General features: G+C 50.4%; 2 protein-coding genes across 2 annotated transcripts; one reads left to right on the forward strand and one right to left on the reverse strand.

The window, feature by feature from the left end:
* Positions 1-2,116: 2,116 nt before the first annotated feature.
* On the forward strand, positions 2,117-12,261 carry LOC117970853 (beta-crystallin A1-like). Its single transcript, XM_059019708.1, has 6 exons — positions 2,117-2,203; positions 2,684-2,747; positions 10,005-10,123; positions 10,627-10,768; positions 11,278-11,420; positions 11,936-12,261. The coding sequence occupies exons 2-6, from the start codon at positions 2,694-2,696 to the stop codon at positions 12,081-12,083; spliced, it is 606 nt and encodes a 201-aa protein (XP_058875691.1). The 5' UTR covers positions 2,117-2,203; positions 2,684-2,693; the 3' UTR covers positions 12,084-12,261.
* A 774-nt stretch (positions 12,262-13,035) lies between these two features.
* Positions 13,036-14,434, reverse strand: LOC131728717 (protein unc-93 homolog B1-like). Its single transcript, XM_059019709.1, has 3 exons — positions 14,286-14,434; positions 13,707-13,829; positions 13,036-13,276 (listed from the first exon to the last, which is right to left on the reverse strand). The coding sequence occupies exons 1-3, from the start codon at positions 14,328-14,330 to the stop codon at positions 13,133-13,135; spliced, it is 312 nt and encodes a 103-aa protein (XP_058875692.1). The 5' UTR covers positions 14,331-14,434; the 3' UTR covers positions 13,036-13,132.
* Positions 14,435-14,551: the final 117 nt, after the last annotated feature.

The following is a 14,551-nucleotide window of genomic DNA, read 5'->3' on the forward strand; positions in this document are numbered from 1 at the left end:
CCTCCTCTCCCTCCCTCCTTCTCTCCCTCTCTCCTCTCTCTCCTCTATCTCCTCTCCTCTCTCCTCTTCCCTCCTCTCCCCTCTCCTCTCTCTCTCCTCTCTCCTCTCCTCTCCCCCTCCCTCTCCTCTCTCTCTCCTCTATCTCCTCTCCTCTCCCTCTCTCTCTCCTCTATCTCCTCTCCTCTCCCCTCTCTCTCCTCCCTCTCCTCTCTCTCTCTCCTCTATCTCTCTCCTCTCCCCACTCCTCTCTCCTCTCTCTCTCTCTCTCTCTCTCCCCTCTCCTCTCTCTCTCCTCTCCCCTCCCTCTCCTCTCTCTCTCCTCTATCTCCTCTCCCTCTCTCTCTCCTCTATCTCCTCTCCTCTCCCCTCTCTCTCCTCCCTCTCCTCTCTCTCTCTCTCCTCTATCTCTCTCCTCTCCCCACTCCTCTCTCTCTCTCTCTCTCTCTCTCTCTCTCTCTCTCTCTCTCTCTCTCTCTCTCTGTAGTGTTATGACCCGGTTCTCACCTGTCGGTTCGGCTGTGCTGGTCGTTCTGGGTGCGCTGGGAAGCTGCGGCGTGTGACTCTCGACAGCCCGACCCCAGCGTTATATACCCTGGCGCGGACAGCGAGGCGATTAGGACCGGTGAAACGAAACCGCTGAGCCGACAACGCGGCTTTCAATGAGATCCACGCCGTCATCAAACACGAAAGAGAAAAAAAACGAGGAGAGAGAGAGAGAGAGAGAGAGAGAGAGAGAGGAGAGAGAGAGACGGAGACGGTGGAGTCAGCATATACATTCAGATGCGTCCTATAGACTTCAAACTGAAAACCGTACAGCGATAATATGAATTATACTGCGACACCAAACACGATTCAGACAGCCCCTCTGAGTTTCAATCTGCATAGTTTTATATATTATACAGCAACACCAAACACGATTCAGACAGTCCCCCTGAGTTTCAATCTGCATAGTTTTATATATTATACAGCAACACCAAACATGATTCAGACAGTCCCCCTGAGTTTCAATCTGCATAGTTTTATATATTATACTGTAAGATAAGATTGAAACTCAGGGGGACGATCTGAATCGTGTTTGGTGTTGCTGTATAATATATAAAACTATGCAGATTGAAACTCAGGGGGACTGTCTGAATCGTGTTTGGTGTTGCTGTATAATATATAAAACTATGCAGATTGAAGTTCAGGGGGACTGTCTGAATCGTGTTTGGTGTTGCTGTATAATATATAAAACTATGCAGATTGAAACTCAGGGGGGCTGTCTGAATCGTGTTTGGTGTTGCTGTATAATATATAAAACTATGCAGATTGAAACTCAGGGGGACTGTCTGAATCGTGTTTGGTGTTGCTGTATAATATATAAAACTATGCAGATTGAAACTCAGGGGGACTGTCTGAATCGTGTTTGGTGTTGCTGTATAATATATAAAACTATGCAGATTGAAACTCAGGGAAATTCAATGGCAAACGTTTCCACTAGAAGTCTTTCTCAGCGTCTTCAGTGTAAATTCAATGGCAAACGTTTCCACTAGAAGTCTCTCTCAGCGTCTTCAGTGTAAATTCAACGGCAAACGTTTCCACTAGAAGTCTTTCTCAGCGTCTTCAGTGTAAATTCAATGGCAAACGTTTCCACTAGAAGTCTTTCTCAGCGTCTTCAGTGTGAATTCAATGGCAAACGTTTCCACTAGAAGTCTTTCTCAGCGCCTTCAGTGTGAATTCAATGGCAAACGTTTCCACTAGAAGTCTTTCTCAGCGTCTTCAGTGTAAATTCAATGGCAAACGTTTCCACTAGAAGTCGTTCTCAGCGTCTTCAGTGTGAATTCAATGGCAAACGTTTCCGCTTTCGCTTACCTCTTTACCTCTTCCTCCCTCCCTCTTTCTCTCTGTTAATCCCTGAATCAATGAGAAGAGATTGCCCTTGTTTCATTAATCTACAGCTGAGGGAGCCCCTGTAGGTTCTCTATGGAATATGCTGACAAGCTCGCTCGCTCTCGTCTGTGCTTCTATACTATAGACTGGCTTTGCAGTAGCGCTCTGTATTGTTTTGTGGGGGGGGGGGGGGGGCGAGGGGGGGGGGGGGCTAGTTTTTGCTGAGTGGGTTGGGAAGCTTCTCCACACACATTGTCAGACCCCCAGTATAAAACCTGCTAGCCAGCGCAGACCGAAAAAACAGAACTATTCTGCATTGCACACAGACTACAAGGTAAGACATCTCTCTCTCTCTCTCTCTCTCTCTCTCTCTCTCTCTCTCTCTCTCTCTCTCTCTCTCTCTCTCTCTCTCTCTCTCTCTCTCTCTCTCTCTCTCCCCCTGTACTGGGGAGCTGAGAGCCAGCAAATTCAATACAGTCTAGTCTAGTGAACTCACAGCACTGTACTGTACTGGGGATCTGAGAGCCAGCAAATTCAATACAGTCTAGACTAGTGAACTAACAGCACTGTACTGTACTGGGGATCTGAGAGCCAGCAAATTCAATACAGTCTAGTCTAGTGAACTCACAGCACTGTACTGTACTGGGGATCTGAGAGCCAGCAAATTCAATACAGTCTAGTCTAGTGAACTCACAGCACTGTACTGTACTGGGGATCTGAGAGCCAGCAAATTCAATACAGTCTAGTCTAGTGAACTCACAGCACTGTATTCCAAATTGAATCCAGTTTTTTCATGTTTCCATTTTGTTTCCAGATAACAGAAAATGCAGAACGCTGGTGTCACTCAACATGGAATGGGATACGCCCCCTTCTGGAAGGTAAGGGGATTAGAGATCTAATGATAGTTTTGAAATAAAGGACTGTTCTGTTAAAATGAATGAGAGGGGGGCTCCCGAGTGGCGCATCCAGTAAAGGCGCTCCTCGCAGGATGTGCTCTATAGCCTGGAGATCGCTGGTTCGAGTCCAGGCTATGTCACAGCTGACCGTGACCGAGAGTTCCTGGGGGGCGGCGCACAATTGGCTGAGCGCTGCCCGGGTAGGGAGGGCTTAGGTCGGCAGGGGAATCCACGGCTCACCGCGCATCAGCGACCCCTGTGGCCGATAGGGCGCCTGTGGCTCTGCAGCGGAGCCGCCAGATCTGTGTTGTCCTCCCGGCACTATAGGTCTGGTAGCATTGCTGTGGATCTGCAGCGCGAAAAATGACGGCTTGGAAGGAGCAACGTTTCGGAGGACGCGTGTTTCAGCCTCCGTTTCCCGAGTCGGCGGGGGGGTTGCGAGCGGTGAGCCGGGGATACAGATAATAATTGGGCATGCTAAATTGGGGTGAAAACCGGGGTAAAAATAATTGGCGAAGACTAAATTTAAAAGAAAAAAAAAAAAAAATAGAAAAGCCATCGCAATATTTTACAACGAGAATTACGTGAAGGAAATCTGCCTCCATTGTGGCTCTAAACGAAGCAGCTGCTGGAGCCAAAATGTCCGACACGTGGCTCCAGTTTCACAAGCGACCGAGAACGTCCGGTTGACCCGGAGATGGGATGGAATAGACACTGCGAGGATTAGAAAACGGTGTGAGAGGGGGTTTATCTTTGAAGCATTGAACTGCTTTTTAACTTGTAAAGCTTTCAGTGACCTTGCTCCAGCTTATTTAGAAAGAGTGCAAAGAAGAGCGACCAGAATTATCCCGGGTTTAAAAGGTATGCAGACAGGCTAAAAGAATTGAATCTGCTCAGTCTTGAACAAAGAAGACTACGTGGCGATCTGATTCAAGCATTCAAAATCCTAAAAGGTATAGACAACCCAGGGGACCTGAAAAAAGAAACAAGGACCAGGGGAATGGAGATTAGATAAAGGGGCATTCAGAACAGAAAATAGGAGGCACTTTTTTACACAGAGAATTGTGAGGGTCTGGAACCAACTCCCCAGTAATGTTGTTGAAGCGGACACCCTGGGATCCTTCAAGAAGCTGCTTGATGAGATTCTGGGATCAATAAGCTACTAACAACCAAACGAGCAAGATGGGCTGAATGGGGCCTCCTCTCGTTTGTAAACTTTCTTATGTTCTTGTGATATTGTATCCATGCCAATAGACGCTCACTCGGAACACAGTCATTCAGCAGACGCTTTTATCCAAAGCGACTTCCAGAGACTAGGGGGGTGAACTCTGCATCATCAACAACTGCTGCTGCTGCTGCTGCAGAGTCACTTCCAATAGGAGCTCGTTTGTTTGACGTCTCATCCTGAAGGACGGAGCACAAGGAGGTTCAGTGACTTGCTCAGGGTCACACACACACAGGGAGTCAGTGGCTGCTGCAGAGTCACTTCCAATAGGAGCTCGTTTGTTTGACGTCTCATCCTGAAGGACGGAGCACAAGGAGGTTCAGTGACTTGCTCAGGGTCACACACACACAGGGAGTCAGTGGCTGCTGCAGAGTCACTTCCAATAGGAGCTTGTTTGTTTGATGTCTCATCCTGAAGGACGGAACACAAGGAGGTTCAGTGACTTGCTCAGGGTCACACACACACAGGGAGTCAGTGGCTGCTGCAGAGTCACTTCCAATAGGAGCTCGTTTGTTTGACGTCTCATCCTGTAGGACGGAGCACAAGGAGGTTCAGTGACTTGCTCAGGGTCACACACACACAGGGAGTCGGAGGCTCAGCCGGGATTTGAACCTCCTGGTAACAAACAAGCCCCTTTTCTTTGAACCCCCCCCCCCCCCCAGATTCCGAAAAAGAACACGGGCCATCAAGCATTCCGTTCTATTATCATTAGCACTCCTGAAACTCTGAAAATTAACTGCTGAGATCTGCAAGCGAAGCTTTTTAAAACCAGACAGAAAACACACGTCTATATTATGTGTATCTCACTCTGCTCCCCTCGCGTTCCTCTGCTTGTCCAGGTGAAGGTGTTAGGGTTAGATGATGTGTATCTCACTCTGCTCCCCTCGCGTTCCTCTGCTTGTCCAGGTGAAGGTGTTAGGGTTAGATGATGTGTATCTCACTCTGCTCCCCTCGTGTTCCTCTGCTTGTCCAGGTGAAGGTGTTAGGGTTAGATGATGTGTATCTCACTCTGCTCCCCTCGTGTTCCTCTGCTTGTCCAGGTGAAGGTGTTAGGGTTAGATGATGTGTATCTCACTCTGCTCCCCTCGTGTTCCTCTGCTTGTCCAGGTGAAGGTGTTAGGGTTAGATGATGTGTATCTCACTCTGCTCCCCTCGTGTTCCTCTGCTTGTCCAGGTGAAGGTGTTAGGGTTAGATGATGTGTATCTCACTCTGCTCCCCTCGTGTTCCTCTGCTTGTCCAGGTGAAGGTGTTCGGGTTAGATGATGTGTATCTCACTCTGCTCCCCTCGTGTTCCTCTGCTTGTCCAGGTGAAGGTGTTAGGGTTAGATGATGTGTATCTCACTCTGCTCCCCTCGCGTTCCTCTGCTTGTCCAGGTGAAGGTGTTCGGGTTAGATGATGTGTATCTCACTCTGCTCCCCTCGCGTTCCTCTGCTTGTCCAGGTGAAGGTGTTAGGGTTAGATGATGTGTATCTCACTCTGCTCCCCTTGTGTTCCTCTGCTTGTCCAGGTGAAGGTGTTAGGGTTAGATGATGTGTATCTCACTCTGCTCCCCTCGCGTTCCTCTGCTTGTCCAGGTGAAGGTGTTCGGGTTAGATGATGTGTATCTCACTCTGCTCCCCTCGCGTTCCTCTGCTTGTCCAGGTGAAGGTGTTAGGGTTAGATGATGTGTATCTCACTCTGCTCCCCTCGTGTTCCTCTGCTTGTCCAGGTGAAGGTGTTAGGGTTAGATGATGTGTATCTCACTCTGCTCCCCTCGCGTTCCTCTGCTTGTCCAGGTGAAGGTGTTAGGGTTAGATGATGTGTATCTCACTCTGCTCCCCTCGTGTTCCTCTGCTTGTCCAGGTGAAGGTGTTCGGGTTAGATGATGTGTATCTCACTCTGCTCCCCTCGCGTTCCTCTGCTTGTCCAGGTGAAGGTGTTAGGGTTAGATGATGTGTATCTCACTCTGCTCCCCTCGCGTTCCTCTGCTTGTCCAGGTGAAGGTGTTAGGGTTAGATGATGTGTATCTCACTCTGCTCCCCTCGCGTTCCTCTGCTTGTCCAGGTGAAGGTGTTAGGGTTAGATGATGTGTATCTCACTCTGCTCCCCTCGTGTTCCTCTGCTTGTCCAGGTGAAGGTGTTAGGGTTAGATGATGTGTATCTCACTCTGCTCCCCTCGTGTTCCTCTGCTTGTCCAGGTGAAGGTGTTAGGGTTAGATGATGTGTATCTCACTCTGCTCCCCTCGTGTTCCTCTGCTTGTCCAGGTGAAGGTGTTAGGGTTAGATGATGTGTATCTCACTCTGCTCCCCTCGTGTTCCTCTGCTTGTCCAGGTGAAGGTGTTAGGGTTAGATGATGTGTATCTCACTCTGCTCCCCTCGTGTTCCTCTGCTTGTCCAGGTGAAGGTGTTCGGGTTAGATGATGTGTATCTCACTCTGCTCCCCTCGTGTTCCTCTGCTTGTCCAGGTGAAGGTGTTAGGGTTAGATGATGTGTATCTCACTCTGCTCCCCTCGCGTTCCTCTGCTTGTCCAGGTGAAGGTGTTCGGGTTAGATGATGTGTATCTCACTCTGCTCCCCTCGCGTTCCTCTGCTTGTCCAGGTGAAGGTGTTAGGGTTAGATGATGTGTATCTCACTCTGCTCCCCTTGTGTTCCTCTGCTTGTCCAGGTGAAGGTGTTAGGGTTAGATGATGTGTATCTCACTCTGCTCCCCTCGCGTTCCTCTGCTTGTCCAGGTGAAGGTGTTCGGGTTAGATGATGTGTATCTCACTCTGCTCCCCTCGCGTTCCTCTGCTTGTCCAGGTGAAGGTGTTAGGGTTAGATGATGTGTATCTCACTCTGCTCCCCTCGTGTTCCTCTGCTTGTCCAGGTGAAGGTGTTAGGGTTAGATGATGTGTATCTCACTCTGCTCCCCTCGCGTTCCTCTGCTTGTCCAGGTGAAGGTGTTAGGGTTAGATGATGTGTATCTCACTCTGCTCCCCTCGTGTTCCTCTGCTTGTCCAGGTGAAGGTGTTCGGGTTAGATGATGTGTATCTCACTCTGCTCCCCTCGCGTTCCTCTGCTTGTCCAGGTGAAGGTGTTAGGGTTAGATGATGTGTATCTCACTCTGCTCCCTCATGTTCCTCTGCTTGTCCAGGTGAAGGTGTTAGGGTTAGATGATGTGTATCTCACTCTGCTCCCCTCGTGTTCCTCTGCTTGTCCAGGTGAAGGTGTTAGGGTTAGATGATGTGTATCTCACTCTGCTCCCCTCATGTTCCTCTGCTTGTCCAGGTGAAGGTGTTAGGGTTAGATGATGTGTATCTCACTCTGCTCCCCTCATGTTCCTCTGCTTGTCCAGGTGAAGGTGTTCGGGTTAGATGATGTGTATCTCACTCTGCTCCCCTCGCGTTCCTCTGCTTGTCCAGGTGAAGGTGTTAGGGTTAGATGATGTGTATCTCACTCTGCTCCCCTCGTGTTCCTCTGCTTGTCCAGGTGAAGGTGTTAGGGTTAGATGATGTGTATCTCACTCTGCTCCCCTCGTGTTCCTCTGCTTGTCCAGGTGAAGGTGTTCGGGTTAGATGATGTGTATCTCACTCTGCTCCCCTCGTGTTCCTCTGCTTGTCCAGGTGAAGGTGTTAGGGTTAGATGATGTGTATCTCACTCTGCTCCCCTCACGTTCCTCTGCTTGTCCAGGTGAAGGTGTTCGGGTTAGATGATGTGTATCTCACTCTGCTCCCCTCGCGTTCCTCTGCTTGTCCAGGTGAAGGTGTTAGGGTTAGATGATGTGTATCTCACTCTGCTCCCCTTGTGTTCCTCTGCTTGTCCAGGTGAAGGTGTTAGGGTTAGATGATGTGTATCTCACTCTGCTCCCCTCGCGTTCCTCTGCTTGTCCAGGTGAAGGTGTTCGGGTTAGATGATGTGTATCTCACTCTGCTCCCCTCGCGTTCCTCTGCTTGTCCAGGTGAAGGTGTTAGGGTTAGATGATGTGTATCTCACTCTGCTCCCCTCGTGTTCCTCTGCTTGTCCAGGTGAAGGTGTTAGGGTTAGATGATGTGTATCTCACTCTGCTCCCCTCGCGTTCCTCTGCTTGTCCAGGTGAAGGTGTTAGGGTTAGATGATGTGTATCTCACTCTGCTCCCCTCGTGTTCCTCTGCTTGTCCAGGTGAAGGTGTTAGGGTTAGATGATGTGTATCTCACTCTGCTCCCCCCGCGTTCCTCTGCTTGTCCAGGTGAAGGTGTTAGGGTTAGATGATGTGTATCTCACTCTGCTCCCCTCGTGTTCCTCTGCTTGTCCAGGTGAAGGTGTTAGGGTTAGATGATGTGTATCTCACTCTGCTCCCCCCGCGTTCCTCTGCTTGTCCAGGTGAAGGTGTTAGGGTTAGATGATGTGTATCTCACTCTGCTCCCCCCGCGTTCCTCTGCTTGTCCAGGTGAAGGTGTTAGGGTTAGATGATGTGTATCTCACTCTGCTCCCCTCGCGTTCCTCTGCTTGTCCAGGTGAAGGTGTTAGGGTTAGATGATGTGTATCTCACTCTGCTCCCCTCGTGTTCCTCTGCTTGTCCAGGTGAAGGTGTTCGGGTTAGATGATGTGTATCTCACTCTGCTCCCCTCGCGTTCCTCTGCTTGTCCAGGTGAAGGTGTTAGGGTTAGATGATGTGTATCTCACTCTGCTCCCCTCGTGTTCCTCTGCTTGTCCAGGTGAAGGTGTTCGGGTTAGATGATGTGTATCTCACTCTGCTCCCCTCGTGTTCCTCTGCTTGTCCAGGTGAAGGTGTTAGGGTTAGATGATGTGTATCTCACTCTGCTCCCCTCGTGTTCCTCTGCTTGTCCAGGTGAAGGTGTTAGGGTTCGGGTTAGATGATGTGTATCTCACTCTGCTCCCCTCGCGTTCCTCTGCTTGTCCAGGTGAAGGTGTTAGGGTTAGATGATGTGTATCTCACTCTGCTCCCCTCGTGTTCCTCTGCTTGTCCAGGTGAAGGTGTTAGGGTTCGGGTTAGATGATGTGTATCTCACTCTGCTCCCCTCGCGTTCCTCTGCTTGTCCAGGTGAAGGTGTTAGGGTTAGATGATGTGTATCTCACTCTGCTCCCCTCGTGTTCCTCTGCTTGTCCAGGTGAAGGTGTTCGGGTTAGATGATGTGTATCTCACTCTGCTCCCCTCGCGTTCCTCTGCTTGTCCAGGTGAAGGTGTTAGGGTTAGATGATGTGTATCTCACTCTGCTCCCTCATGTTCCTCTGCTTGTCCAGGTGAAGGTGTTAGGGTTAGATGATGTGTATCTCACTCTGCTCCCCTCGTGTTCCTCTGCTTGTCCAGGTGAAGGTGTTAGGGTTAGATGATGTGTATCTCACTCTGCTCCCCTCATGTTCCTCTGCTTGTCCAGGTGAAGGTGTTAGGGTTAGATGATGTGTATCTCACTCTGCTCCCCTCATGTTCCTCTGCTTGTCCAGGTGAAGGTGTTTGGGTTAGATGATGTGTATCTCACTCTGCTCCCCTCGCGTTCCTCTGCTTGTCCAGGTGAAGGTGTTAGGGTTAGATGATGTGTATCTCACTCTGCTCCCCTCGTGTTCCTCTGCTTGTCCAGGTGAAGGTGTTAGGGTTCGGGTTAGATGATGTGTATCTCACTCTGCTCCCCTCGCGTTCCTCTGCTTGTCCAGGTGAAGGTGTTAGGGTTAGATGATGTGTATCTCACTCTGCTCCCCTCGTGTTCCTCTGCTTGTCCAGGTGAAGGTGTTCGGGTTAGATGATGTGTATCTCACTCTGCTCCCCTCGCGTTCCTCTGCTTGTCCAGGTGAAGGTGTTAGGGTTAGATGATGTGTATCTCACTCTGCTCCCCTCGTGTTCCTCTGCTTGTCCAGGTGAAGGTGTTAGGGTTAGATGATGTGTATCTCACTCTGCTCCCCTCGTGTTCCTCTGCTTGTCCAGGTGAAGGTGTTAGGGTTAGATGATGTGTATCTCACTCTGCTCCCCTCGTGTTCCTCTGCTTGTCCAGGTGAAGGTGTTAGGGTTAGATGATGTGTATCTCACTCTGCTCCCCTCGTGTTCCTCTGCTTGTCTAGGTGAAGGTGTGGGAGCAGGAGTACTTCCAGGGTAAGTGTCAGGAGTTCACCTCGGAGTGCTGTAACATCCAGGACTGCGGCTTCGACAACGTGCGATCAATCAGAGTGGAGAGCGGGGCGTGAGTATCAATACACCAATACAGCGATCAATATAACTATCAATCTATCATCTATCAATACAAATATCAATATATTAGATATCAATACAGCTATGTCTGTCTATCAGTCTACCTCTCTCTCTCTCACTCTATATAAATATCTGTCTGTCTATCTACCAGACTCTCTGTGTCTCTCTCTCTCTGTCTGTCTGTCTGTCTACCTGGCTTTCTCTGACTCTCTCTGTATATCTTCCCACCCATCAATCTACTGTGTGTGTCTGTCTGAGCCATCTGTGTGGAGAGAGTGGGGAGTGATTACACTGTCTCTCCTCTACTCCCCTTTCCTCCCCTCTCTATCCTCTCATCTCCTCTACTCTCTCTCCTCTCTCCTCTCCCCTCTCCTCTCTCCTCTCTCTCCTCTCCTCTCTCCTCCCCTCTCTCTCCTCACCCCTCCCCTCTCCTCTCCTCTCCTCTCTCTCCTCTCTTCTCTCCTCACCCCTCTCCTCTCCCCTCCTCTCTCTCAGATGGATTGGGTTCGAGCACCATGATTTCCAGGGCCAGCAGTTTGTGTTGGAGAGGGGGGAGTACCCTCGCTGGGAAGGCTGGAGTGGGAACCTGTCCTACCACGTGGAGAGACTCATGTCCTTCAGACCTGTGTACTGCGCGGTGAGTACCAGATACTGCACTGTACTGCACTGTGAGTACCAGATACTGCACTGTACTGCACTGTGAGTACCAGATACTGCACTGTACTGCACTCTATTACACCCCCACTCCCCCTTCAAGTCATATCTACTGTGCTGGAAATATACACTACTTCACTCTCCTCCCCTCTCTCTCTCCCCCCCTCCCCTCTCTCTCCTCTCTCTCCTCTCTCCCCTCTCCTCTCTCTCCTTCCTCTCTCTCCTCTCTCTCCTCTCTCCTCTCCTCTCCTCTCCTCTCCTCTCTCCTCTCCTCTCTCCTCTCTCCTCTCTCCTTTCTCTCTCCCCTCTCTCCTCTCCTCTCCCCTCTCTCCTCTCCTCTCCTCTCTCTCCTCTCCCCTCTCCTCTCCTCTCTCCTCTCCCCTCTCTCTCCTCTCCCCTCTCTCTCCTCTCTCTCCTCTACTCTCTCCTCTCTGCTCTCCTCTCCCCTCTCTCTCCTCTCCTCTCCTCTCTCTCTCCTCTCCTCTCTCTCAGTCTCACCGCAGTTCTCGGATGATGATCTATGAGAAGGAGGGGTTTCTGGGTCGCAGTGTGGAGTTGTGTGATGATTACCCCTCCCTGCAGGCGATGGGCTGGTGCAACAGCGAGGTCGGGTCAATGCATGTGCAGAGTGGAGCGTGAGTACAGCCCCCTCCCTCCATCCCTCCATCCCTCTGAGTACAGCCCCTCCACTCCTCCCTCCATCCTTCCATCCCTCCTCCCTCCATCCCTCCGAGTACAGCCCCTTCACTCCTCCTTCCATCCCTCCATCCCTCCGAGTACAGCCCCTTCACTCCTCCCTCCATCCCTCCATCCCTCTGAACACTACCCCTTCACTCCATCCCTTCATCCCTCCTCCCTCCATCCCTCCGAGTACAGACCCCTTCACTCCTCCCTCGTTCATCGTGGTCTAGATTGTCAAAGCAACTTATCACCAAGCAAGGCTGGGAATCAGACTCCTCTTCCACAGCAGTGTGATCCAGTCCAGGTTTTACTACCAGCTTGATCAGCCCCCAGTGTGTCTAGCTAACAAGCCCAGGTGTCTTATTATTAAACTCCCAGTGAAACCAGGACTGGATCACACTGCTGTGCAGCGGGAGTCCGATTCCCAGCCCTGGACTGTATCTAACTCATCCCTCTCTCTCTCCCCCAGCTGGGTCTGCTACCAGTACCCAGGTTACCGTGGTTACCAGTACATCATGGAATGTGAACGCCACAGCGGCGATTACCAGCACTGGAAAAACTGGGGCTCCCACGCCCAGACCCCCCAAATCCAATCCATCCGCAGAATCCAGCACTAGAGACGCCGGGAATCATCTCTGATCCCCCCTCTTCTCTCTCTCCCTCTCTCTCTCCTCTCCCTCTCTCCTCTCCGATGGACAGACTCCAGCGTCTCTCCGCTGTGATGAAGCGAACGCTGTCCTCCGTTGAAAAACTGCCTCCAACTGAATCAAATAAAAATGTGTTTTTGAATCTCAACGCCCCTGATCACTGTCTCTCACTGTCAGTCACGGCTGCTGCTGAAGGATCATTGATCTGATTATTATACTAATAATAATTATTGATATGATTACTATTATGATTATTGTTATTATTCTACTGTTTATTATAGTTCTGCTGTTTGAATGTGGTGTCTTGGTTGATGAGACAGACAGACAGACAGACAGACAGACAGACAGACAGACAGACAGAGCCCCACAATCCTGTTCAGTTTGACGCTACAATATAATCCCTTCTTCTTGGGGTCTGTGTTAGTTTACTACATTCTGAAAAGAGTTTAGTTTCATTAAAGCTGCAGACAGACAGACAGACAGACAGACAGACAGACAGACAGACAGACAGACAGACAGAGCCCCACAATCCTGTTCAGTTTGACGCTACAATATAATCCCTTCTTCTTGGGGTCTGTGTTAGTTTACTACATTCTGAAAAGAGTTTAGTTTCATTAAAGCTGCAGACAGACAGACAGACAGACAGACAGAGCCCCACAATCCTGTTCAGTTTGACGCTACAATATAATCTCTTCTTCTTGGGGTCTGTGTTAGTTTACTACATTCTGAAGAGAGTTTAGTTTCATTAAAGCTGCAGACAGACAGACAGACAGACCGACCGACCCCAGATTCTGACACTATGGCAAACAAGTTGAAACAGACTCGACAGACAAAATTAAGATAAATTCAAAAATCGAGGAGGAAAAACTAAACGCACAAACACACCAATAACTGCAGGACATCACAAATGAAAAACACGGGGTACTGAAAGAGGCTTAGCAAACTGCTTTTAATTACAGAACATCACCCATCAAGCATATTTTTCTCTCTTTCTCTCTCTCTGTCTCTCTCTCTCTCTCTCAGTTGTTCTCTCTCTCCAGCGCTTGCTCGTAGTCTTGTTGCCCTTCCTCCCCTTCCCCCTCCCCCTCCTCCTCCTCCTCCCTCTTCCCCTCGCAGTCGGACTCGTCAGAGTTCTCCTCTTCCAAGTAGCGATACCCCTTCACCTGCCGAGACAATAACCGATAACCAATACAAAATCAATACCCAATACACCATCAATAACCTGCACAAAATCAATACCCAATACACCATCAATAACCAGTACAAAATCAATACCCAATACACCATCAATAACCTGCACAAAATCAATACCCAATACACCATCAATAACCTGCACAAAATCAATACCCAACACTCATCAAGAATCGCTACACTCCATCAGACACCAATAACACCATCACACACTCGTCAATAATCTATAATCAAAACACCACACACTCAGATAATCGATACACTGATCAATCACCAACACACACTACATCAATACACCAGCATTGCACCCAGTCATTAATACACTCAGCCAGCAATCCTCTGATCAATACTCAATGCTGTGACACACACAGATCAATGCTAAGCAGCGCTGCGAACTCTGACCTTGTGCCGGGGTCGGGGGATGCGGGGGAGGCGATAGGGCTCCTTCAGTGACAGGCGGCGCTCCATCCACCAATAGGAGAAGGAGGCGGAGACTATGGTAACCAGCATGATGGACAGCTTAGCCTAGAGAGAGGGAGATGAGAGACGATGAGAGGAGAGAGGGGGAGAGAGAGAGAGGGGGAGAGGTAGAGAGGGTAAGAAGAGAGGGGAGAGAGGAAGGAGGGGGAGAGGAGAGAGGGAGGGTAGAACGAGGGGAGAGGGGAGAGGAGAGAGGGGGTAGAAGGTTGAGAAGAGGGGAGAGAGGAGAGGAGAGGAGAGGAGAGGAGAGAGAGGGTAGAAGGAGCGGGGAGAGGGGAGAGGGTATAAGGAGGGGGAGAGGAGAGGGGAAAGGGTAGATTGCTTGGAGAGAGGTAGAGGAGAGAGGGGGAGGGTAGAACGAGGGGAGAGAGGAGAGGGGGAGAGAGGGAAGGCGGAGGGTAGAAGGAGGGGGAGGGGAGGGGAAAAGGGGGGGAGGGGAGGGGAGAAGGTGGGGGAGGGGAGGGTAGAAGGAGGGGAAGGGGAGGGGAGGGGAGAAGGTACCTTCATTGGCAGCCCAGCCCACAGGTACACCACAAAGATGGCCATGGCCTGCCACCAGTGATAGACGGTGAAGACAAAGTCCTGTCTCTCCTTATCCTCGTACAGGATCCCAAGCAGAGCTGAGAGAGAGAGAGAGAGAGAGGGGGGGGGGGGAGAGGAGAGCGGAGAGGGGAGAGGGGAGAGGGAAGAGAGGAGAGAGGAGAGGAGAGAGGAGAGAGAGGGAGAGAGAGAGAGAGAGAGAGAGGGGGAGAGAGAGGAGAGAGGTG

Source organism: Acipenser ruthenus, unplaced genomic scaffold, assembly GCF_902713425.1.
Source record: "Acipenser ruthenus unplaced genomic scaffold, fAciRut3.2 maternal haplotype, whole genome shotgun sequence".
Classification (NCBI taxonomy): domain Eukaryota; kingdom Metazoa; phylum Chordata; class Actinopteri; order Acipenseriformes; family Acipenseridae; genus Acipenser; species Acipenser ruthenus.